Raw genomic sequence first — 27,495 nt, 5'->3', positions numbered from 1 at the left:
TTCCCTTTCTGAAATTTCATTGCTATTTCTTAAAGTTTCTGGTGGACAAAGTACATGGCCAGAACAAAGATGTGTTGGACAATGCACAGCATGTAATCTGCAGTTTATGTTCCAAGTGCCTATCTACATTATGTAGCCCCCTCGCATTACACACGGCTGTACCAGAAGTATGCAGTGCCCAGCGTTGTGGAACTGAATCAGAACGGTACAGTGAGATTAATGTGCACTTCTCTGTACGAAAAAGGGACAAACCTCAATACACTGAATACACTTCCTATAAATATTACAGACTATAATCTTTGTGGTTGAACCGACACGGCCAAGAGAGAAATTATACACAATTGCATGGATAACGTGTGATTTCCCCTGGATTCCAAATCACCATGGCTGGGTCAGGCAGCCCGCAGCAGAAGCTCTCTACCCACTGTCCTGAGTGGACACACACACTCTCTTCTTCAGAAACACTCCCTGCAGGACAATTTTGTCGCTCCAAATGAGCTTGCTCCTTGCCCTTTGGACTTCTCACACTTATCAGTCTAAGCATCCTCTAAAACTGTCCTTCCTCGTGGGCAAAATGCTCCTTCCCTCACCCCCTCTTCTATCCAGGTTCACCAGAGCTGCTGAAAAAGCTTGCCTAGGATGACCTCTGTCTGTCACTCCGGTGGCTCATCTGTCAGCCATCTTGTGATCACCGTCACATCACTGCACGACTGTGTCACTCCACAGTTGTTGGCCCTGCTCCCTCATCCTGTCACTCCTTTCTGCTTTTGCCACTATCAAACTACTCTTTGCACGGCTCTTGCTCACTGCATTGATGCTCTAGGAAGCCTTTGAAAGCTTGCCTGCAAGTCATCTTGTTCTTGTTTAATTCCTTTGAGGATCCTCATCTTCAGGTAAAGCCTAGAAGAAATGAGCTCGCTACAGCTTCTGCTAATCTGAGTAATTTTTATCTCTCATATGACCTCAGTTGCTTTTTGGTTGCATTTCACATAGGAGCAGTGTTTCAGCAAACCTACAAAAGTGCCCCAAATAGTGTAGTGTATTTGCATTTAAATACAAATAGGCTGGTCCAGAAAGACCTTGTTCCACACTAAATGAGCACAAGAGCACAGCAGAACTCAGAAGTGCTCTGGGATAATGACACCCACTGCCTTTATTACCCTGATTGCACAGGACCAGATTCCAATGCCCTGCACACTCACAGTATGATCTGAGAACTGACCAGCCGACTACAGGCACTTAGCAGCACTACACCGACAAAACAGGTACTAGATTTAAAACACTGGGATTTGCTTAGGTTTGTTATTTGGCAGAAAACAATGTGCCATATCTAAAATACGCTTAATGAAGAGGAAGGCCTCACTGTGCAAACAACAGCAATTAGAAAAGTTCAGAAGTTTGTGAACTCTGGCATTCAGGTTCATTGACTCACATAATTACGCTTGGATTTTGCATGGTGGTTTTGACTCCCCGGTCTCTATTATGAGAGAAAGTGAATAGTTTTCGGCTTGTAAAACAAAGAACAGTCAGGAATAAGAGTATTATGCAAAGCAGAAGCTTTGGTGCAGTACAATGAGGATTTATAGGGTTTCAATTTATAATCTGTTTGTAACCTTATTACACCCATGAAATGTCACATTCCAGGGACTAGATCAGAAGGATATTTTTTTTCCCAGTGAAATTGAATTTTGATGCAGTTTCAGGGTGTGAAAAGGCTTTTCTTTTAATTTGATAGACTCAAACCTGCAAGTTTTACTTATGTTGGTAATCCTTATGACAGTAAATAGGAGCATGAAAGACAATGATATTACTCCCTAGTGTCAGGCTTGCTAACACAAGGCTCTGAAGCACCAGCTCTGTACTATTAAGAATTTGTGACCTGACAAAAAAAAGGCCCTGATAAAAGCTCAAATTCCACTAGCTATCTCCCATTGCACACAGTTCTGAAAAGCTGCTAAACAGGGGTCATTTGCAGAATTCCAGTCACTTTCATGTCATTTCAATGCTCATTACCAAGCCTCAGTCTGTCCTGGCTCATTTTCTTTTCTTTAAAGAATGTTGTTATTAACATTTGGCTCCAACATGAACAGAGGGAGCTGACCTCTGTATCGATTTTGGTTTTAGAATGCCCTGGCTTTGAAGAAGAAAGCTCTTAAATAGATTTCAATTCCAGAGCAAAACCAACAGATTTATTGAAATTAAGGCTGAACTTGGTGTGTCATTTCTACTAGGGAAGCTGGCATCTGGAAGCACAACCTGCAGTGTCTTGGAAGCGTAAATGCTTACATGGTAAGAAATAATACAATTTAAAGAGGGAGCATGTTAAAAATGTGTTCTTATATGGTCAATGCACACCGTGTGCAACTCCATACAGTAGCAGTAGACAAAATGAGGCTGGAGGTGGGATCTATAAATTAATGCTTGATTTCCCTTCTTTGTGTGTTTTTTAGAGGAAAGGGAATGTATAACCATATCCAAGCTGACTCCTTGGTACCCTTTAGTTACTCAGTTCATAAAGAAAGGCCATTTCTGCTGTTACAGAGTCAAGCAGCAGCACAAAAGCCTGCCATTCACATCAGTGGAATGAGTTAGGAACACGAGAAAAGAACGACTGTCACCTGCAACTGCGATTACATCTGTAAAGACAAAGTGTTATTTGAGGGATAAAGCAGAAAGCATTGGGCAAACCTCCTGATTCTGCTTTCTGTTCTGGACACACTACCCCAGCACATGTTAGGAAAAAAACTGGAAAGAACCACACTGCCTTGGTAAAGTGTGGTTAAGGAAGCATGATGTCCGTACTGCTAAAAATTGCTTTCATTTCTATTATATAATTACAATTTTAGGCTTTTCTTAGCCTCTCACATTTATTCTCCTGGAACTATAAATTAAACAGGGGTGCTAAATGTCTCCTCACTAAACTTCACTACACACTTCAAACAGAAGGGGTGTTTAAAGCACCTTCTGGCACAAATCTTGCCCTGACCTGTGCTGCTGCAGAATAACCCCTAGACCAGCAGGGCTGGCAGCATAGGAAATGAAAACAGAGACATGGAGAGGCATTGCAGCACAACAGCTGCTAAGCACAGCTTATCCAGCAGTTGCTCGAGGGAGCTGCACAGCAGAAACATGCAAAGATTGTGGCCAGCAATAACTCGACAGCTCTGAGGCTGGCCTGGAAAGGGATCAGTCGTCCCTGACCTGCAAGTCCCACAGGTAACACTCTTGTTTACATGTTTTGCATAAGGGATGTAGATTTGTCCCTAAGCTGATGTACGGTTAGAAACAGGAGGGGACCTCCTGGTCACCGAGTTCATTCCTCACTACAGCAAGCCCCATTACACATAATCCCATTCACAAACAAGCTTCATCTTCTAAGTGCACTTGTATTCTGCTCTGTCCCCAGTGGGAAGCTGCTCTAGGAACTTGCTCTTTTGTTGGTTAGCAACTCATTTCTAGTTTCAATTTATTCACAGCCAATTTATACTCATTTGTTCTTGTGCCAACACTATCCTTCAGCTTAAACAGCTCTGTTTCCTTGCATGGTTTTTGTATCCCTCCCTCATCCCAACTAATTTATGGATAACTCTCCTCTCTGCCTGCATTTGCTGGATTAAATAAGCTGGTTCCCTCTGGTCCTCTCTAGGATGACCAAGTCCTTGCTCCTTCTCTCCTTCCCTGCTTTGCCTTGAGGTGTGGAAGTCCCTGCCTGTCATTTTGCCCCCAAGTTCCTCATTGTTGCTTTCAGGACTGTGCTAGCCCATTCCAGCTCAGAGGTCCTCCTGGCTCTCTTCCCATCTGTCCTATGTAAGAGTTCACCTTCATACTTAGCTATCCTTGCCCAGGTCTAAGTACAGCTCTCTTTGTGTAGACACTTGAGACCACTTCTGAAGCAACTGAGTGCCCTGTGGCTTGTTAATTTCTCTCTTCTAAGAACAAACCTTGGGAAATAATATCTTCTACTACAGTTGCAGTAGAGATGGGGGCTTAAGATTCGGAAAAAGTAAGACCTAAATCACATGCACTGAAGTATTTCGGTTTCTGATTCCCACCTAAAGTAGTCATCCCTTCCCGAGTAGAATGCAGATTTTTGAGGTTCTTGACCCACACAGCTTCCTTAGATAGATGAGTGGATGTAAAAAGAGCATCATCATTCAGAAAAGTGACAGGGCAGCACTTCAGGAAATACCCCGCTTGCCTGCTCCCCAGGGATGTGATGCTGGGCTAGTCACTGCTCCTTGCTACCATTTTAGGCAATAAGACAACGAGGAGATGACATCAGTCACACACCCCTACCGCCTCATTAACATCTCGATAAACTCCATGATCCATGGAGAGACGGACAGACAAAAAGCTTTGTAAAGAAGTCAGCATATAAAGGAGGTCCTGGTGAGGTGGGAAATACCTTCCCACAATAGAAATCCTATTGTAAGGAGGCTGAAAAGTATCTCAGTAGACCGAGATCCCCAGCAGAGTCCGCAAATGCATTCCCATTGCTGCAATCAAGTTTCTCTCAAACTTTTGTGATTCCCTGTCAGCACGATGCCTGCATTTTAATCTCCTGGAAAATAGTCCTTTCCCTACTAAGGATCATTTGTAGGCACAACCAGATTAAGCAACCCCAAGAGACTAATGTCCGCTTCCTACTGCACGAGTCAGGAGTATGCTTTTGACTTTACGTCCTTAGGGTGACATAAGTATTTCAGTCATTTTCAGTTCCTAAGACAGAAGAAGCACTTAAGCAGCCATAAACCCTTATGGTGGCATAAATGCTTAAGCTGCTTTCAGTTCCTCAAGCCAAGCCAAAGCTATAGCTATACATGAAAACTCTGCACTTCTGCATAGGCACATGCCTGTGGAGAAGCTCAGATAGCTATCTCTACTTCAGCTTCCTGTCCTTTGTTCCATTTATTGTTATTCCATAATAGTTTTTGCACCTGTCTTCCGTAATTTAGAGAAGATTTAAGAAATAGTGTTGTGAGAGATCTCTACTAATGCTGATTAGCAACATGACAATTCATGCCATCCACTGATCTGGCCCAAAGTAGGTCAGTGCCTCAGCAGTCTCAACACCTTTGCTGAACCAGAATACCCACAGTTAAAATTGGCTGAATCTTAAAACCATGGCAATTTCCTGAGTGTATAATGAATGCACTAAATACTGAGTCTGCACACTGCACTCCTCACCCTGCAGTATTTGATCCTGTCATTCAACCTCAATGCTTAATTTTCAGTTTTCCACTCTGAATAAATAAAGCCTCCCATTCCTCCTCAGATTTGGTCAAGATCATAAACCTAAATGTGCAGTAATGGCACACCACGTCAGTAATCATGTATTTAGAGGTTACATGTATGAGAGGAGTGTGATGTTTTTAACAGTATAACTAAATATGTACCACAGGTGTTTGTAACTCCAGCGTGACTGGGAAAGTTTTAGTCATCCCAATCAGAAAAATAATCAAATCACCAAATAAAAGCAGAAAATTGCACGGTATGTGGAAAACAGGAAATATAACTTATATTCTTTTACAAACTTAATACATGAACTCTATGTATGTGACTGTTAATATTTCATTGTATGGAAAAATTACATGTTAGCCAGCATTCCAGCCGAATTTACACTTGAAGTTCATTTATTGCTGTGCTGGTCTGGATTCCCATCTCCATCACTTGAGAACTGGCAATAGCAGTCAATGAAGAAAGAGGGGGATCAAAATCAGAAGCCTAGCTGAAAAACAATCATGACTTATAACTTAAGACAGCTTGCAGAAGAAAATATGAAGGGATGACAGGTACTAGAAGAGGGCAGCATGGAAAACAATGAATGGAAGATGGAAAAAAGAAAGAAGGAAAGTGAGGAAAAGAGGTAAGAGAGAACACGGTTCCCATCTTGCACATCTGCACTTGAACATGGCTGCCTATGCTGTAAAAGTCTTCGGAACAGTTGATGAGGAATCTTGATTCTTGAATCGAGAAACTTTTCCTCCCCTTTTTTCATCCAAAGCAGTGCTTCCACACACATGTGGAGTGCAATGCTAAGTTGCTTCATTTCCTGAGTAGGGAAACTGTCTTTCCAATGTATGTATTCGGCCTCAAGGACGGATACTGGTGCTGAGTGCTTGTGCTGGCATGAAGCATAACATATTCCCCCATAACAAATCCCACACGTCCGTTATCCCTCTAAAACTCACAGTTCCTCTCCTTTCATAGGGAATATACATGGTGTTCTGGTTGCACGGAAACACTGAATTGTTCTGCCCCATAAGAGCTTACCACCTTTCCTCAGCACTACCGTCTCAGTATCTCATAACCTGCTTATTCACCTGCCTCAGTCCGAACAGCCTGCTCTAATGCAGCTTTTTTTGTCTGCGATGTATGAGAAAGCAGTCCATGGGAAGGATGAACCAACGGGATCCATGCCTCTTTCAGAGATGCAGCAACCAGTTGGGTCAGTATCTGCCTTTGACTGGCATCTCTGCCACTGGAAGAAGACTGGGTTTACAGCCGTATTTAAAGATGTACTGAAGATCTGGGGTCAGGGCAAGACACAAAAACAGACTCTTCTTGTCTCATGAAGCACACAACTTTGGAAGCCAGAAGCCAGGAATGCCCAAAGAAAGAGAAAATTCAAGCTAGTAATAATTAAGAAATAATAGCATTTAGTGGAATTTACTGCAAGTGCAGGAGGCATCTGATTCCAAATGCTATTTGATTTTATGGGCATGGAGAAGTCTTAATCTCTAAATGTGACACTGTATTAGATAGGAGTACGCTAATTTAAAAGACAAAATCCAGCAGGATTATTTTCTACTCACCATCCTGTTTCAGCTGAAAACATAGGTCTGATTATTTTTCCTCATTTCGTCTCTTTGCACTAACAACAGCAATAAAAGTTCTCAATCTGTAAGTTAATTAAAAAATATATATATATATTTTCATTCTCTGTCCCTGTTTGTTCTCCTGCAATAAATTCTATAGTTGTCTCTGTTGCCTATCAATAGGTTAAACATATCCAACTTGTGTGTTTAAATGCTAAAGACAGAGAAGTCCCCAAGGATACGTCAATCGTTGGCTCTTGTACAAAGAAAATACTGTATTTTGCTCAGAAGAGCTTTCTGTGGCAATTTAAACACAGTGAGACAGACACAATATCCTGGAGAGAGGAAAACCTGCCTTATTACATTCCTGACCCAAGAGAAAGGATTTGCCCTTACGACATAAAGAGAATCAGCAGGGAGGGAAAAAAAAGAAAAGTTATCTAATCCTAAAAATAATGGCAGCAGTTCATAATACAGCATGACCTCCTTCTAATCTCTGATTTAGCAGTTATACAGTATGGATATGATATAATACCAGTAGAGCAAACACAGCTTGCTGGTCAGGCTGAGAACCAATTCCCTCAGACTGCAATCTACGTTTCCAGGTTTTAGACAGCTTTTTGGTAGGCTTCAGGGTATTTTGTGGAGGGAACAGAACTTATGGGATATTGTGAGGATTCCTTCTCAATAACATTACATCTTGTTCTTGTTTCTTTTAATATAGATATATTCACATATACAGTACAGTTAAGTCTGTTAGCAGCAACATGCAGCTCCATCAAAGGCAATGTTTTACAGCTCTCCCTTTATTTCCTGTGTAAGAGCATGTAGCTGTAAAGAAATGGGCAGAAACTACATTTTTATTTCCTAAAAGTGAAAATTTAATAAATGAGATTCTGCCAGAATGAAAAGACAAATGTTGTGGCCATTAATCATTTCACTTTTACAGCAGCAGAATGATGCCTTGATGACTCTCAGCTTTGCTTCTTTTCTGATGTTGCCTTCCATAACTGTCAAAAAATCAAGTGTCATCTCTTTCTTGAAAGTTGCATCCTTGTATTTGTAGCTGGGAGATTAATAGGTGAAAGTGCCATATAACAGGAAGCTTTCTTAATTCTTTTTTCCAAATGTATGGAAGTAATTTTACAAAATGTGCTGCTGAGACAACTGGGCCTTCTAAGTTCCTCCAGCATCAATGCTCTGTCCTACATCCGCATTAGTTTATGAAACAAGGTATTACAGCTACCGTATTTTGATGTAATAGAAACAAACAAACAAACAATAAAACCTCCTCGTCCTGGTCCTCATTCTTTGACTTTCCCAAGGACATAGCTAATTGCATATGTGCTGGGGAGCTGCAGCAAAGAAGTGAATGAACTGAAAGTGAAAACCATGAAGCAGAAACTCAAGACAGCTGTTGTCAAGAAGGGATGCTATGGATATGTCCCTGTGCTCCGAAGGTATGCCCTGCTCTCCCACAGTCTGCTGGTGATGGGGAGAAAGACATTAGGATGACCAAGTTCTTGGGGTATCCACTGTGTAGATACTGGTAAACTCCTTCACCTTACACTAGCTTCAGTATCACTCTTGGTTCTTTTTGTACGCATCTGGCTGCATGATCGCAGGTCTGCCTGAGCACTCATGGATAAGCTGCAACACATGAGCAAAAAAAAAGCCTTTTGCTGCAGGGTCATCCCTTTTTTATAAGGCAGTCTGGAAGGAAGAACCCCATTATAAGTTTTACCTTCATCAGGAGTTCACATGTGCAGCAATCACTTGAAGAAAAATGACTTTAACTACTCATGTTTGGCCCGCTTTACTTAATATTTGTTATGCTCTTCACGTTTAGGTCCTCAAATTACACCCACATTTTAGCGTCACCCGTCTTTTGTGTAAATTAGATTTATTTGGCACCTGCAATACAAACCATAAGATTTACAGTTCACTAAGAGAAAAGAAGAGGACGAAAGCATGCACCAGTGAAGGAGCATTCAAACGAGGCTCACTAGGACAGGGCTAGAAGAAAGGCCACTTGCTAAAGGATTTAAGACCACGTGAAGAATCTGTAGTTGGCCTTCACAGTGTGATACTGACTGAAGATCATCTGCTCCCAAATCCTACCCCTAGCCCTGCAATGATGACCCTGCCAGCTTTCCTTTGTTCCTTTCTCCATCCTCTCTCTTCATCACACATGCACACAAGCTCTCCCCATAGGCGCTGTGATCTGGCTATAGATCCAAATGATGTGGAGTGAGAGGCAAGAACGATTCCTGCCTTCAGGAAAGCTCTATGGCATGACAGGAGGGAGGCATGATGCCTCCTCCTGCTGCAAACCTATAAAAGAGGAGTGCTCACTACATGGAGCTTCATTCTCCTCTCTCAGTCCAGTCAAAACAGTAGGGTACAAACAAGGACAGGTATTTTTCTACAGCTGGACAGGGAACAGGGTACAGAATGGCCTGAAACGCAATATCTGCCCTTCACGATGTCTGACAGTCACCTAGGAATGCTGAATAGAAAATAAGTCTGATACCTTCTAGGAGCGACTGAACATGGAAGGACAGAAAACTACCTGAGGCTCAAATTCAAAATTTTCTGGCTCATGATCTTCCATTTAGGGGTAAAAATTGATTTTGCGTGCAACTGCTACAGAATTTCCACAAAACTCAAGTTAAATCCATTGAAACTCCCTCACAGGCCTCACGGGTGATGTCCAACATGAGCCAGGGCTGACTATCTGCTTTGCAATTCTGAACCCACACACAGCTTTGCACAGTCTTTAACAGAAACATATCAGAAAAACAGGCCTTAAAATTAATTAAGTGAATAAATAAATACTCGAGCACTTTGCACTGCTACAGGTGTTAGTGCAACTTAAGCTTAAAAGCAAATATATATATATGTGTGTGTGTGTGTGTGTTTCTCGCTTAGGAAGATTTTCCTAAGTGAATTCCTGCTAGCACCTCCTGAGATAGAAGTCATGAAAAAGAGATGTTACATCAAGGTATTTCCTTGCATTTGCAAACAGTATGAGGTATGAAAATGTCACCTCGCTTTTGCAAAAGGTACATCAGCACACACAAGGTAGAAGTACTGAATCCTCTGGAACATTTCCCACATTGCTGCATAAGGCATAAATCTACAGTCTTCCTTTCTGCCACAGTAAGCCATCCAACTTCAACAGAAATCAGATCTGCTGTATATATTAAACCTGAAATTAACAATGCTCCAATTTGTTTGGCTTTGATAAATTCCAGCCATCGCTCCTAGGTGAGATGTGCAGATCTTGATCCTGTGAGGTGCTCTGCTCACGTGAGCTCTTATGGCAGTGCAGTTTGTTAAATTCCACTGGGTCCAACACACAGCTCTGCAGGAGCAGGGCTTTAGCAGCTATTATACTTAAGATATTGAGCAGTGGGTTCTAACCATGCTCAAAGTAATAACATTTCCCTTTAAAACAAAGCACGTTCACCAGAATAAGAGAATAAAATGGGAAGAGATTTCTAACCGTTACACAGACCAGCCCAGCGAAGCCAACAAATAAATGCCTAAAGCAGAAAGAATGTAAGTAAAAACATACCAGCAAAATATCCCAACAACAGTAGTGCACAAAGCGAATATATAAAGCCAGAACTGTTTTATAGAAATTATATGGTTTACTGACAAAAATCTGTTAAAATTTATAATGCTTTTCAGTGCCCAGTTTTGGAAATAGATTGCAAGCAGGTTAGTACCAACAGGCTCTTTGAGTTAAAATATAAACATACACTGCAGCAGCTTAATACCCTTTTGTATTACCATGGACAAACCATGGATTAATCCCATGAGCCAATCTATTAATCTGTAAAAGACTGCAGCAAGACAGAACAAGGAAAAGATAGAAAGTACAATTTTAATAAGATTTTGAAGACTTCCAAACTGCTGAACTGGTACAGAAGAACTGGCAAACTATTCAATCCCTTTAAAGAAAGAAAAAAAGAGAAAGAAAAAAGACACTGCCTTCTTTTACTGAAAGCCATGTGCTTCTAATGGGGTGGAATAGCAAGTTAGCAAGGTAAACGTCAGACAATTAAATAAAGAAGTATCAAACAAATGGGCAGGAATACTGTACAGACTACGTAGCCAAGACCTGCTTAACAGTATGAACTTCCTTTAGATCAAGTTTGGATCAGGTTTTGTATTACCGTGCATTTTTTTCTGCTCTTGGTACTTGATTAATGATTGCAGCACAGCTAACACTGGCCCACTTGAAATGAAAGATACTCCTCAGTAGGACTTACCTGTGCTCATCTATCAGTCTTTTAAACTTTTTTTTTAAGAGTCCTGTGCTTACTACACGATCACATTCAAGTTACCCATACAATTATCAATGCAGAAAAACATTCCTGAATTGCAGGATTTCTTCAACAAATGCACTTAGTGTCTCCTTACACGTAATATATGAAAATATAGGAGACAATGCCTTATCCATGTTTTGCAATGAATTGCACAAGAAACCCTGAGAAAGCTGGGAATACAGTGATGTAAAAACACACAACACTTCTCACGGAAACTAGAAAGAAGAATGATGGCAGTGATAAGCATCATCAAAACCTTCACGAGGTTTCATCACAGAAGAGATGCTGGCAGAATTAATACATCAGCGGGTGACAGAAGCAATGACAACTGCAGAAGACAGTTTGGGCCCTCCATTTCTGACATCTCTAAGGAACATTTCTAGCAAGCTTTATCATGTGCAACAGGTTTACTGCTTCTCTGAGACAGCTTTAGGCTTTTTCCACTGGACGTTCACTTCAAATTTATCTTTCACATCTCTGCTGGGTTTGGCCATCCTAGGTTAGCAAAGGTTAGTTATTATTGACGCTCCTGGGAACAGCAGCAGGAATAGCTTCTTCCATCTCTTGTGTCCTGGGATAACATTTTCTGTTCTCTTGTTATGTACCACAGACAATTGTGCCACAGCCAGACAACAGACGTATTTTGGGACAAATGGAATGAAAACCGTGAAAGACCCTCAAGTAGAACATGGAGCTTTCACCTAGTACACTTAAAAAAGTGCCAAAGCTGTCCTTCTGCCTTGCATTCCACACACTAACTTCAATTGACTTGCAGAGAACTGACAATTTGCTTCTGCTAACTAAAAATCAATCCTAAATAATCTGGTTCATTTCAGAAATGCGGCTCTTCTATAAATCACTGTGAATCCATTTTGAATGGGACTGACACGTGCTACAACTGGACCCAGGACCCTGCAGGAGACAACCAAAGGGCAGCCCCAAAAACAAGCCTGCATCTTTGCCCCATCCCCTTGTCAGAGGTGCAGCCTGGCGCCTTCAGAGTGTTGATATAAAACGCACTTCTTTGTTCACGTTGGTTTTTTTTTTTTTTTAACTAACAATAAGTGTCAGAATCCCCTTGGCAATTAATTTCCTGGCTGGTAATCCCCTGGCTCTGATCCACACAGAGAAAGTGGCTGAACTGCAGGGAGGTGTGCAAGGCACATGCTCCGGCTTCGCAAAACAAAGTGGTCTCTTAATTTAAGTGACAGTGAAACTCTGCGTTTACTCTGCACTGTGAAGGAAGCAGAGCTCACTGTTAAACACTCTCTTTTAACATGAGCATAATGTGGCAAACAGTCAAATACTGCAGGTAGGATGTTCTGGGTTATCTGTAACATACCATGTTAGAAATATTTTAGACACAAGGAAGGTATGCAAAAGCTACCTAATATATAGTGAGCACTGGTGACAGTTTGAAGGATAAAGCCTTATTCTATGAACATTAAGAAAAACTACACTAAAAAAAATTACCATGTGCCCACAATGTTTTAAGCTGCTATCTTCTCAGCACTTGTATAGAGATACAAAACTCTTCTAATAATTATGCTTAGTGCTGGTAGACACTGCCAGCAATCTGCAGGCCAGAGCTACAGGAATCCCCTGCCTCGCAGCCAGGCAAGCTGGATTTGATCAGTTTTGACACATTTATTTTTAAGGTCTTTTGAGACAAAGTAACGGAGAAGCTGTGTGGCCATAATTCTTACAAACAGCCAAACTCTGTAAAAAGTCTTGACTAAGTTCCCATTAGTGTCAGACAAAGTCTCTCACTGGGGGGCAGAAGGTTGGTACCACGCTCACATGTGCTGGGAAGAGAAGGGTGAGATATTATCTTTTTAATTAATTCAGCCTAAAGTGATGCAGTCTTAAACAAAGCACTCTGATCCTGGATTCCTCAAATTAAGAAGCATCAGAGCTCAATAACTACAGGAAACCCATCTGACTTTCACACTCCGGAATATTTATGTTAGAAAAGCAAGAAAGAAAGCAAGAAAGAAAGCGTTCAGCCTTCCTGGATGCATACCCCTTCCACATCATCCTGACAAGGATCGTGGATAAAATCAGTGCCAAGAGAATAACAGAAGCAAAAAATGGGCAGTGAGCAATTTGAGCACAGATATTTATGGAGAAAATCCTGCTCTCATTGAAAATCCTCAGAAAAAGGATGCGAATTCAAGATGCGTTGCTGAGGAAAGGTTCTAACTAGAAGCCAAGGATGGGCTTAGCTATGCTGTGCTTCTCTCAGAAAATTTAGTGAGCTCCTACCTGCCGCTGTGCTGTTGCTGTTCTTTCTTTTAGTGCTTTCTTGACACATGTAGGAGAGGATAAAAGCCTAATGGGTGCGGGTGTCAGCACAATATAAATTACTGCAAGGAAAACCTTGATGCATGGCTCGGGATCTGAAAGAGGAATGTCCACCATTGTTTGTGATTATGGATCACATCACAATCTAATAGCAATTTTTATTTAATCAATAATTTCCATGCTGAACAGACAGCCCTGTTACAGAGAATCGACAAGCAGCTACTGATAGCGACAAGGCTTGTTATTAATCTTTACTCTGCCAACATATCAACCAAAGTACTGTAAAAAAAACACCACCAAGATGGATTTAGAAGTAGGTCTTTCTTCTTCTTTTTTTTCTTCCTTCTTTTCTTCCTTTTTTTCCCCTTTTTGTTCTTTCTCTCCTTCTTTCCTCTTCTCTTTCTTCCTTTCCCTTTCTTTTCTTTTTAGCTACACAGCTCCATTCCACTTCCCCCTTTCCAGGTATGTAACATTTCATACACTTTATATTCTAAGTTTATTTGAAAAACCCACGGCTTGAATTACACAAAAAGGCAATTCATATTAAGCAATTTCACAAATCAGTGGGACCTAGCCCAGTGCTCAGTGTTAGCCATTATAGGCTAATAAATCATACTTTCTCTTTGAGATGTCAATCGCCAAGTGCTTTGTAAAAATGTTGGCATCTGTAATTCAGCGAAGCCTTTTCATCTTGAAATAAGATGCTCCAGACTGATAACAAGAATAATCCTCTCTTGATCAAAAAAAAAAATCTGCATTTTACCAATTAAAGCTGCTGCCAGAAGCCAAATGGAGCAGCACTGAGACTCCACTGTAGTTTATCTCTGCTAAACACAAGGAGGGATACAGTTAGAGCTTTGTTTCATTTTCAGCTTGACTACTTTCTCTCACAGAGAACTGTGGCATCTCAGCCCTGTGATACACATAAGAACGGATATGCAGACCTCATACCTACAGCGCAAACCACCAGAGGACCCACTCCTGACAAAACCACCACCCATTTACTTCACAGATTAGCTACCCAATGCCTTGAAAAATTCACACACACAAGTGTGACCACTGAAAAACACTGAATCTATTTAACCCGGATATAAGGCTTGTGAGGTCTTCTTTTTCTTTTTTTTTTTTCTGTTACGAGTTGACATGAACAAAACACAATGCAAAGATCATTCCACACTGTAAAACCCTCAGAATTAAATGCAGAAGTGACACTTGAGCCCTTATGCAGCTCACCCAATCCTGCCTTCATTTGAACATGCCAGTCTGCCACTTCTGTCTGCCAGGAAGCCCTTCCATGTAAAGCAGCTGGGCTGAGCTCACAGATTTCGGATCCTGCAGGCATCAGATTTCTATGGACAAACCTTTTGGGTACAGTGCAGGCGTTTGAGGGAGAACATGGCACTCATGACAAAGATAGGAAGATAGCATGCCCTGTGGATGCCCTACTCTTTTTGAGAAGACAAAAGCAATGTAGAAACACATCACGAAGAACAGAGGGCCTCAGAAAGTTCAAGTTCAGCGTTCCACTTGTTCAGCATTGTAAGACAGGCTACATAATTGCAAACCACTCAGTGAGCAGCAGCAAGAAAGGAAAAACCCACAAAGAAATGGCAACTCCGCCCAGGGGAACATGCTTTTCCTGGCCCTTGGAACAAGACTGAACGCTCTCTGGAATCAATGCATAAGCCCAACCTTCCTTACTGCTTTGAGGCAGCTGAAGCAGCAGGCATGGATTTCTATTGCCTCTCTTCTATGCAATATCCCAACAAGAGTCAGAAGCTGAAGAGTCAACTCACTTTGCAGCTTTACTTGTGCCTATACCTTCACTCAGGCAACATGGTCTCCCCTGGAAATTGGCTACTGGCTTTTAACCCTACAGTTCCCAAAAAACTGCAAATCATCCATGAAGCATCACTAGCCTGGAGAAGCTCACTAGTTCCACTGCCAGGGAAAATAAAGCTAAGTAAATAATACAGTCCACAAACCATCTGAAAAGATTTTCTGACAAAAATTACATAGGGATACCCAAGACCTGCTTACTTTTATGCATGGCCCTTCTCATTCGAGTATCTACTTGTTCTGATTTCAATCTGAACTGCTAGAGTATCTTCTCTGGTCACAGGAGGAGCACTGATCGGTCTTTACTACACAGCAAAAAGGAAGCACCATTTAAATTTGCATGCAGAGTACAGCAATTCCTTTCAGGGACACCAATTCAGAGACAATGACTTTGGCAACTCACATGAGCAGCAGCCATAGCAGCAGCAGGCTAACCACAAGTTTTACTAATGCTGTAAAAGAAACACTAATTACAGAGGAATTAAAATAAAAAATGATTATATTTCTCTCTCTAAATCCCCTCTTAATACTTCACAGATTAGGGTGGATTTATTTTTTCGTAAACCTTTCTGTATCAAAAAAAAAAAAAAAAAAAAAATCCCCACTTTATTTTTTTTCATCTCCTCTGTGATTCATCGAAAGCCAGACAGACTCTAGGAAGGGGAACTGCTGATGCAGGAGTGCTTAAGAGGACCTGAGCCAAAGCACAGCTGGCCTTCGGGTCAAGCCCAGAGTGAATGAGATCTCTTCAGAAGGCAGCAGCGCTGGCTTTTAACACTGCTGGAAGGCAGAGGGCATTCTGGTGGCTGGTGTGGAGCAGGGATGTGCCGGCCCCAGGGGCTGCTGATGCTCCATGGAACACAGAGAGAACAGCGTGAGGTCGGTCTGTGGTTACTTAACCTTAAAACCCCTTTGATAGATGGTTAAAGACACGCTACAAGGGAACAAGAATGTGTTAGTTACCCATGTGGAAACCAAGAGAGAATGTGTATGCACTTAGGGGCAGAGATCAGCTTACTAGTGTTTGAATGGCAGGTAACAAACTGCTGGCCCAAAATGATGCTACCATTATGGTGTATTTTAAAGCTACAGGTTCAGCTGCCTCTATCCCAGCACCTTTGGCATCTTAATTACAACTTGGCCTTAAACGGCCAGCAAGGGAATTTTGAAATCTAACTCTAAACATTCACTCCAAACTTGCGGACAGGAGTCTCACAATTATATGCTTCTCTTCTACATTCTCTCCTCCTCCTTCCTCCTTCACAGCTACAAAGATCAAATGCACTGAAGGGATACACGAGCTGAAGAAAAACTTTGAACAGCACTTGCTTGCCTCCAAAGTAGCTGCCCTCCTTTTCCACACTGCCCCAGCCTTCAGTCCAAGCCCTGGGCTTGTGTTACTTGAAGAATGACTCCTTTTGTGCACAGCACTGTTTCTCCAAATTTGGGGTATGGTCCAGACCCCACAAAATGAAAAATAAAAAAAGATGACTACCAAATAAACTTTACTGTTGTACATAAAAGATTTCTTTTTTTTTTTTCAGGAAAAAAAAAATTACTATAATGTATTTAATGTTCCTATCTATTCCTTACTCTTTTCAATTTAAAGGAGACATTTCTGAACCTTTCAGGGCAGTTGCTGCCATAATCGGTCGCAATGAGACTCTGAAGGGGCTGAAGAATCTCTGCTACTGCACCAGAACCAAAACAACAGTGGAAATGCAACAAAACCATTCTCTGCAGAATAAAATCAATAATAAATCCCTGCAGATCTTCACAGACACATGCCAGCTGGGGTGCTTAACTACACCCCCTTGAGATGGCAAAAGGCCTTGTTTCATAGGGCTGGCACCTCACCTGTGCCACCGAGTTGCAAGCTCATCTTCAGCTCAGGGAGCTGGAGCAAAGCATGATTCCTGCCTTCATTTATGGCTCTGCCACTGCAAACCAGGTGAACTGCTCTCATCAAAAGTAGTAGCTTTTTCTTGTATTGCAGTTGGATCCCTTTTAATGCAGAAAAGTGAGGCTCTTACAGAGCTCTCCTGCCACTTCTTCTGTGAGAGAGAGCTGAGGAAGAAGCCATAGATCTGAAAGGGAGAACTGGGAGGGGGGCTTTCAAAAGTCTACTGACCGCAGATGCTCCTGTTTCTGGGTGTCCAAAGGCTTTTGGTCCATCAGAGAGCAGAGTGCTCCTCAACTCCTGACCAGATTTGTTCTTCAGTTTTGTAATGCCATTGACCAAGGCACCCCAAATCACTACAGGTGCTGCAGAATCTGAATTCAGGTAGCCTGTGGGCACAGCCTATGTTTTACAGAGGCCTCCAAGGATCGCTGCCCAACTTCTGTTTGCCAAGGCTGAACCCACTCTACAGAAATGGAGGGCAAAAACCTTCAGAAACTCAGCTTGGGAGACCTGGAGGAGCATTGCGGTGACTGCTCCAGGGTTCGCCAGCCGTGTGCTTCAATCATCAGGGCTTGAAAACAGTCAAAAAGACTTCAGCAAATGGGATTGTGATCGTAAGCCATCGCTGTCAGTTTAGGGCTTTTTGATCTAATCTAATCAAATGTAACAACAATGAGAGAATTTTATTGTTGCACAATTAAGGAGAAAATGTTAACAACAAAAAAAAACAGCTCTACAGTTCTTCAAGCATGCTTTTGAATTAAAAAAAATAATTATCAACTCTACACAGCAAGGGGGATGAGAAATAGGCAGCACTGCGTTTTTCTGATTGCCATTGTATTAATATTTAACAATAACTTCAGTCATTTCCTTGAAGGATAATTTTCTTAAACAAACTTTTATCTTTAGAGTCTAACCCTCCTGCAATATTTTATTCTTAACCTGATTTCTGGGGGAAAAAAAAAGACAAACTGCAACAAAAAGCAGATTTATAAAAATATACAATATCTTATTAGCTTCTGGGTGCTCAAGTGCATTTATCGCATATTTAAAACAAACTTGAGCTCAGCTAAGCCCAATTATAATATCTTGCTGGGCAGAGAAATTAATTAAACAGCTGAATGATAAAGGCCCCAGCAGCAAACTGAGGCTTTAAAATAAATAAGATTTTTTTTTTTTTTTTTTTTTCAAATATGAAGGGAAAGAAAGGAATCTTCAGCACACATGCTCAAACGGTAATGCGAGCAATCTTTTCAGGAGCACAAGGCGCTGTAAATAAGACTACCTGGCAGGAGTCCACAGAAGCAGCTCTAATGCTGCTCTCCGACTTTGTGATTTGCTAATGTGAAACACACGCACCCCTTTTGCACCAAGTTCAAATAACCCTGGGATCCCAGCTGTGAAGCTCAGCGACTGAACCAGAACAAGGGCAGAAGTTGTCAAGATTTAAGAGCTTTCAGCAAAACCCTTCAATTGCAGCCAGTACCCTATTCCATAGAAGGATATCAATTATAGATAGTGACTTGCTTTAGCAGGGCAGTCAGTACTGTCAGACACTAGATAGACAACCATGAAGAATCATGAATCTTTCTATTAACTGTAAGAGAGGCGGAAAAAAAAAAAGGATGGATAGGTGCTATAAATAAGGCAGAGAATGTGAACGGTTTAACACCTTGCCTTTTGGTGTATGTATCATGAAAATTTAACCATGCTGAATCCTAAGTGGCACATATCACTTGAAAACAAGAGCTGCTGCATCGAAATCATTACAGCGTCAAAGCCTTCTGGGTGGGTCAGTAACGATTCTCTTATGTAGCTTTTTAGTTATTTATTCATAGAAGCGCAGGTTCTGTTCATAAATTCAGTCAGAAAACATTGTCTCATGGGACTTAAATGTACTCTTGGTAGCACCCACATTTTACACTAGTAACAGCAGGACGTCACTACAGAAAGTAAAGCAGAAAAACACTGCTGTATACTGATACCATTCTGCCTACGACCACAATTTCTGTTATAAACACATCCAGTCACAGATATGTTTGTACTTACTGTTTCACATATGCTATATTACACACCACTATCTATCCCAGACATTGCTAGGATCTGATTTACCTATTCTTGATTTCAGATTAAATCATAGCCCATCATTTCCAAAAGGGTAATAATGTTATTCTCACATGACAGAAAGACTGGAACACACACGAGCAACCCCATCTTTACCTCTTTCCAAATGGAAGTGCACGTGCTTGTGGATACACCCTGTACATTATGGGAGCAATGATACCTACAATGTGAGCTGCATTTTCTACAACATGCATTGCATACTGTAGAAAAGCTCTTCTGAGTTCCACTCCAGAAGCATTCTAGTCAGAGGGGAACTTATGCTCATGTACACAGTTCTTCAACAAATAAAACATTAGCCTTCTATATTTTTCATAAACACTCCAGTTCTTCTAAAATTTCAATGCTTTGGGATGCAAAGCTTGGGTTACAAGCCTGTTCTGTGCCAGTGGAGGTTTTGAGTCTGATTCCTTGCTAACACACGTGGCTACAAACTGTAGCTTTATTCCCACTTCCAAAAGGGAGAGGGAGAATATTTATAGTAAGACTTACAGTTAGCCCATGCAGATTCTGAAAATTCAGCCTTATCAGGATGTACAGGAATGCGTTACGGCTCTTTTTCTGGAGCTCTGTATTTTACAGATTTTCCTTTTGCCAGCCAGATTGCCAAAGCTCAGGAAACTGGCTTTGGAATGGAGAGCTACAGCTGAGCTGTACAGGTGAAAGGACGTTCTGTATGCTTCCAAGTCAAATGTACAAATTTTGAAACGGTGACAGGAAAGGGTTTCCTTGCAATCCTCTGAAAACGTCTACATAGCTCACTCTGTCTCACTAGAAGTTCCCTTGCCATCCCGCTCACCCAGCAGGTGCACATACACAACACAACACAGTGTGCTCCTGCTTGTAGGTGTCCACTCAACCTCTGTAGCTCTTAGCTCACACTGGTCACCTTCCTTGAATGTCAGGGAATACAGGGATGCTGGCATATGTTACCTGAATGAGCCTTGCCAGGACAATTTAAGCTACTATTGCCTTCACCTATGCCAGCTTCCCCTGCCTCGTTGTTTACTACCCTACAGCAGAACCAACACAAACAGAACGGTTACCCATGCTTTTGTTGTCCCGTGTGACAGACCAGAATCCCATTTCAAACAACACTTCAGTCCTGGCTGGAGCATCTGATACTCTGTGAGCCTGCCAGCGGGTTGGGAAGCACCTGCAGAGCGGCAGCGCATGCAGCCAGCACAGGAAACTCCTGCAAGATTTGAAGGTTAATACCTATTATCCTGCAAAGCCGTCAACCTGCTGAGAAGCATAGCATGGTAGCTACATGCCTACGCATATACAAGCTAGCTTGGGGACCCACAGGCAGTACTGAGGAGCCTCACAAACCTTTCACGTGGTTAATGCAATGCCATGCCCACACCAGGGCTGTTCCTTCTCTTGTGTCTCAGCAGCACGTAGCATCACGGTACTCTGGGTGTAAGGAGGACTCCAGCTGTTACTGCAGTGTAAATATTGCTGAGAAAGGATGAACCCACACTACAGACACACAAGCTCTGTCACACACACCTGACACAGGTGTCCATGCACTCATCAGAGCTTAGCAATGACTGCGAAAAGTGTAGCCACTGCTATCTGTGTCTGCTTGGATTCACCCATGAATATTTGGGTGCAAGGCTGCAGACCACAGCAATGGGAAGATATTCAAGGACACAGCTGTTCCATGGGAACATAAGGCTTTCTTCTGGAGTTGCACACCTAAAAGCCAGCTGAAGCCCTACTGAGATCTGGACTTCACTCCCCACGTTGCAACAGGCCCCAATCAGGGAACTGCGGCAATCAAGGGCAGGCAAAATGTGAGGCAGATGGCGCAGAACCAGCCTTTCACACAGAAATAGATGACTCAAGGCCTTTTGCAATTCTGGACAGAAATAACTCACTCAAGTCCACACAGCAGGTCTCTGCCGGAGCAGCAGAAGAATCACAAAGCAGCACTGAGTCACGCTGAGTCTTGCTGTGTGATTTGAGCTACTTGAATGTGATGGTTGCTGCAAGGATGATGGTTTTATTGTCTTCAGGGTTTCAAGTTGGGACTTGTACCTCATAATCTTGAATGCCATCATAACACATCCAAATCTTGAGCGCTGTCAAAAAGAACTCCTTGTATCACAGAAACATTTTTTATCTACCCGTTTTTACAGCTAGAGAAACCCATTTCAGATGTTGCCATCACTCAAAAATGTAAGAAATAACTTTTTTCAGAGAAGTCTTGCTGTTGACCTTTGTAAGACAGTTAGATTTGCATCAGAAATAACAACAAAAAAAGAACAATCTCCCTGTCAGTTTAACTCACCTGAAACCGTATAAAACATTAGCTGTTAAATAACAGGCGCAGTGGAATTCAATTAGATTTCACATATGCAACTTCAAAAAACCCTCCTCCTTTTTTTTTTTTTATTACCAAAGGCACTTTTATTCTAAATTTCTCTTTTATTCCATATATTTTGGTGTAAATTATTTATCATCATCACTCGGATCATTTCTGAATATTGAGAAATGTTTTCCAGTCACCATAAAGCTTTAGCCTCACAATTATGAGCTGATATAAAGGCTGCCTGTGCAGAGCCCCAGATGATGTCAATCAGTCTGACTGCATGGAACCAATTGCAAGACCGACACTTGATCTTTTAAACACATTCAACCTTTCATATGGAATCTCTTCCCAAAAAGATATTACGACATTAAAAGACTCTCTTCTCACATTTCATTTTGGCCTATTAAAATGTTGGAATATGTTTTGGGCAAAAAGTGTCTAAAAATTAATTTAAAAAGTCACATTCTTGCCATTATTTCAGTTTGTGATTTTCTTTCATTTACTGCTATTGTTACTGTCACTACTGCTATTATTACTTACCAATAATATAAAACAACAATTCTTGATGATTAATTTCCAGCACCACCAGTCTGTCACACTCCAGCAAGTTGAAGGCTGGCACTGATTTACTGAAGTCACCTCTGCACCATCAGCTTACCATTTTGCATAGTGTTTAGAAATCCATGGTGCTTGATTTTATTTATTTACTTATTTATTTAACTTCAGGAGAAAAGAACATTTTTCAACAATCTATTTCAGCAGTATTGGCCATACTGTGCAACAGATTTTGCACAATCTTCAGAAGAGTACTCAACATTTTTCTACAATAAATATGACTCCAACACACATATAATTTGCTGAAGATGGCCCTCTCCAATATGTACTAGCAATTTCTTAGTTTTTCTTCAGCATATTTAGGTAAGATCTATGAAATTGATGTGATGCCCTGCTAGCTAAGTGACTGGAAACGTGGGGTATTGTACTTGGTGGGTTCCATTCTGTTTCACGGCTCATTTTTTAGCTTACAATACTAAAAAATACTAAAAACCATTCACTTTGGAAAATGGAGAGGAAGAAAAAAGATATAGCTAATATATAGCCTAGCATAAATAGTACTAACAGTTTGCTTTTGCTAGAAGGACTGAGTAACTCTGCCACCATGTATTTATCTAATTAACCCATTCCAGCTTCCAAACAACAGTAAATTGATACAAAAAAAAAAAGGCCCTTCAAACCCCTAGGGAAGGGGGGAAGGACTCCCCTCACCCATTTTTACTGTTACAATCCCTTTTGGGGAAAAAATCAAACTTGGCTAAAGGTTAATAATAATTCATGTCCAGCTTACTATTACTCAATAACTATCAAAGTCTCTAACTCAAAATAGTGTTTGCTGGCTTACAGGATCAGAGCCATTACAATCTCTATTGAAGACTTTATTGAATTTTACACTAAGCTTTAGCTGACTGAACAGGTCAAGCACTGTGGCTCAGTTTTCTTTATTCTCAGAAACTCATAAACCCCATTCCAGTTTGCAGCGCTGTTAGCTAAGAAACTTGACTCAGCACAGGGTCAGAGAACCTGACCCTCGTGAAAAAGGTCACGCAGTTTTAAACCCAGTTCCTGAATACCATTAACTTACATGCACTAGCTGTTCCTGTGTGTCAAACTCCCGGGAACAGCCTTCCCAATGGCAGTTCGTCTCGTAGACCACTTCAGGCTCCTGTTTGCTTTCATCTTTGTCCCCTTCCTCCTTTACCAGGGTCATACCTTCTGGCTGTTCCTGGAGAGATGAAAAAAACAGAGGTGAAGAGAGAGGAAATTCTGAAACAGAGGAAAAGAAGTGAATTACTTCATCATTAAAGAAAGACAGAGTGAGGGAAACAGATTATTATAACCTCAGTTCAATCTGCTCTACAGAACACAAAAGCTCAAAACAGGCCTGGTAAGCCAAAAGCATGTGTCAAGTATACGTGCAAAATATATAGTTCTTCCTCAGAAGTACCCAATGCAGAGAATTTCTAAAAAATCTCCATTTACATGCCAGTTAAAATCAGATCATAAATGCTCAGCTTCCTTCTCCCCATACTAAGCAGCTCTTCATTTGCACATTTGCCCTAATAATTCAGTGGCAGTATGAGTGAAAAAGACATTATTGAGCATAGCTGAATTAACTGGGATTTGTTTTTAGTAATAAGGTTGGACATAAATCACCAGTCATCCAAACTGTGTTTATGTTGCTAATCCAGTGACAGTTTTTCACATAAATAGTCTTTCCAAAAGCATACTGGTAATTCTCAGGCTACACGTCAGCCCATTCTTGCCCGTAATACGTGCATGGAGGGGGTACTAGGGGAAGATGGCTCTTCATCTCGGTTTTTGATTTGCCACCTTTAGCTCCTCCAAGGGACTCCTTCCCAGCTGGTACTGGCTCAGATGTTGGCACAAACATTTGGCTCAGATTATGTCCTCATGCTATTTCTCCATTTCCAGCCTGCTGAGGGATTTAGATGAACCTTGTTCTCTTTTCACGGATTTGCTCACAAGACTGAGTCTCTGATTCTGACCTGCCTTTCATCACTGTAAATCAGGAATCAATCTCCTAAAAGCAGTGGCATCAGCCAGTAAGGAAAGCTTGGCAGAAGGGACTGGAGGCCAGCACTAAGGCCTCAACGTTGCACAGTGCTAAGATCTGTTAGAAGTCAGCAAGTTGTAGATATTCTTGCTGAATGGCAAACTCGTCCTCAATAAAGACCTGAATATCTTTGGCTCCCTTTTCCACAGAGAACAGAGGGCTGAGCACTCACTGAACCAAATGAGAGGTTTCTCCTTCACGCTGCTTCCATTCTGTCCTCATCCTTTAACAAAGCAAACCCTCATCGCTCAAGTTCTATATTCAGTCCCTTCCTACCACGAGCTCATGTGTGTGCATGAGATGAAGGCCTGTAAGAGGCAGGAGGGCTAAAACATGGCAAAGATGTGTTTTCCCTCTAGCAGTGAGAAAAAAGGCTTATAACTGAGATCAGAAGGCTGTACCTGCACGCTTCCTGCACCTGGGCTGGGGAGGTCCTCGTCGGGCTTTATCTTGGAGCGCTTGTTGTGCATTGGATCCCCAGTGCTGCTCACTGCAGACTCACTTGTGGGTTTGTTCTGCTGCAGGCAGTTTTTTTCCCCCAAAAAAGACAAAATTAGACTGTGATAAATACGCAGCTACCAACTGAAATGTGCAGCAGCTGTATATACAACTGTATACGGAGAAGCTACGCTGTTAATTATACTGGCTATGCCATCAGATTGTGCTTCAATTACACTGCATTAACTTGTGGAAGAGCTGCATCGTTCAACCCTGTAATGCAGAAGGAAGGGAACTGGAAGGCATCTGACACTATTCCTTTTTACAAACCAATGCTGTTTTTGTCAGGCCAGGGAGGAGCAGGGAGACCCTGAATTTCCACATAGCGATGACTTCAGAAAGGCAACTTTGAAAAGCCAAATTGCTAAGCACCAGTGTGAATAAACAGGAGAAAAAAGATCTCTTTTTTACGCTTGGAGGAAAAAAGTTTTCCCACTTCATGCCTGTATGCAAGATCTCAGCTTTTTTAGTGCATTTCCCGTTATAATAGTGGATAGGGAGGAAAGCTGAATGTGAGATTCTCAACTGAAAAATCCTAGATGACATCCTGGATTCTCCGAAGTCAGCAGCAAAACTATCACTGACATAAACAGGCCAGAATCCTTTTTTTTCTTCTTGCTGGATAGAACATTGTTATCTACACCTGCAAATGGATCCTGTAGGAATCCAGAGATCTTTTAAAGATACCTGAACTGCACAGACCCCACAAAAATCAGTATGCTGCCCACAGCAGTATATACTGCATCTACATTTGTAAAAGCTAGCCAGAAGATAAACAACTTCCAGACTGATGAATAACCTATCCCAGGTCATCTAGAAACAAACAAACATGAGTTAATAAAAGGTAAAACAGGAACTGTGCACATTATTGTCTTGATCCCCTGCTGCACATCTCCAGCTTTTGAGAATACAACTTTGCTACTGAAATGATTAATTCTAACTCACCACGTTCAATTTGGCATGAATCAGAGAAAAAAAAACTTCAACCCCCTGCACAGTCTTAGAGCAGCTCACACCTGTTCAGGACGGCAAAATACAACTCTGTGTCTCGAGGTACGCTCGACAACTTGATTTGGATGTGAAGATGCTAAGCTTTAAAATGTTAAGTGCTTCTACATGTTTTTCCTGTTCTTTGCTCCCCACCTGTTTCATGCTGTCCAGTCCAGCAAAGGCAGGTTGGAATAAGGAGCTGCTGCAGCACACTGAAATATTTATGAGGATTAAAAAGCATGCTACCAATGAGGAACGCTGCATCTAAGCCCATGATTTATAATAATGGGACAGCAAACGCTATAGCTGCAAGAAAACTGTTATCAAAGGGTCTTGGTGACAGTGGTGATTAACTGCTAACAAGACAAAGTGATTTCTTTCATTTTTTCATTTTTAAATTAGCTGTGTGCAAAGGTTTCTTTCATTGTCTCTCACCTGCGTGGACTCAGAAGGTCCAGAGCTGACCTGGACAGGGTTCAGGACACTGGGGATGCCAGGGATAGGTCTCTGGGTAGGAAAAGTTGGAGCAGGATGGATGAGAGGAGGGCTGTGTCCAAAGGCAGAACCCAGGGTTTGCTGACGACTTATAATTTGCTGATGCATTTGCTGGAGGGATACCGGTGTAGGAGGGTATGTGAAACTCAGAGCAGGGCTGAATTTGGGAGAAAAAGGAGGGAAGAGGGAGGAAAACGATGAGGGTCATTACAGTATGGCACTGTACAGATTAAACCCTTAAAATCATGCCCAAAGGATGATAAATCCTGCTTTTAAACCCAGAGTTGGTCTGGATTTACTAGTGAGTGCAAAAGCAATACCTTAACAAAACACAACAATTTTTCCTAACGTTTACCACAAAACCACAGAAAGTTGACAGAAATAAAATTCAGAAAAACTGAAATAAAAGGCAAGCAGTTCAATAACAGCTATTTATTGCAATAACAAACTTTATATAAAGAAAAAGAATGGGTGCCTCCATGCTTTATAGTACTTTTATTGATAATGCAGTTCCCCTACGTTCGTCTGTATGAAGCAGTTCCTTTAATCTTGGCTTATGTTACACTCTTTCATATGTCTCTAGATCTTATTACAAGAGGAGAGAAAATCAATTGGTTAAATGTGTTCTGAACACCATGCTTGTCATATCACTCATTTGTTTGCAAAGATGGAAAGCTCAGTTCATCCAAAATGTCACCTAAAGAATTTCCATCAGTGCCGTTTGGTTACAGAAACTGATGGATTAACCTTTCCCCTCTGAAACTGGTGATCAATGACTTTCAATGTAGAAATATTCCAATGGGAAAGCACTTCTTCTTCCAGTTTAACAACATTAAATGTCTATTAAAGCCCATTATGCATGTTAATACCTGTCATCACTTCATTACTCCACCATACTTCCCAGACTACAGTGACTTTGGAGGAAATTACACTGCCATCTAAGGACCTACTCCGTGGGTAGTGCCAAAACATTCTTTGTGTCATACTTGAAGCATAAACAGCATGGGGCTGAATCTTCAAACACAGAAATATGGGATTGTCCTGTAAACATCTGCCAATAACATCATACTGTAACAAAAAGACAGAGGAAGAAGAAGCGTATGCACGGATTATTTTCTTCTAAAAAGGTCAGTTCAGAAGATTAGACCTTGAAAGAAAGGGATGTAGGATAAAACCTTTTCAGAATCAAGGCTTCTTCTAACGGCAAAAGGGTGGATTTAATCCAAATTTACAGTCCGGGG

At 41.5% G+C, this 27,495-nt stretch overlaps 1 protein-coding gene across 1 annotated transcript in view; it reads right to left on the bottom strand.

Annotated features, from left to right (window-relative positions):
• GLI3 (GLI family zinc finger 3) overlaps window positions 1-27,495 on the bottom strand; it is a 202,083-nt gene that overhangs the window by 15,252 nt on the left and 159,336 nt on the right. Inside the window, exons 8-10 of the mRNA XM_042888646.1 lie at window positions 26,195-26,411; window positions 24,673-24,789; window positions 23,279-23,419 (exon numbers count right to left, since the gene is read on the bottom strand). Coding sequence (XP_042744580.1) covers window positions 23,279-23,419; window positions 24,673-24,789; window positions 26,195-26,411 — 475 coding nt within the window. The remainder of the gene's footprint in view (window positions 1-23,278; window positions 23,420-24,672; window positions 24,790-26,194; window positions 26,412-27,495) is intronic.

The sequence above is a fragment of the Lagopus leucura genome, unplaced genomic scaffold, assembly GCF_019238085.1.
Source record: "Lagopus leucura isolate 7727_CA_CO unplaced genomic scaffold, USGS_WTPT01 Super-Scaffold_100157, whole genome shotgun sequence".
Classification (NCBI taxonomy): Eukaryota; Metazoa; Chordata; class Aves; order Galliformes; family Phasianidae; genus Lagopus; species Lagopus leucura.
Note: the sequence above shows the minus strand (reverse complement) of the source record. Positions and strands in the feature narration are given on the sequence as shown.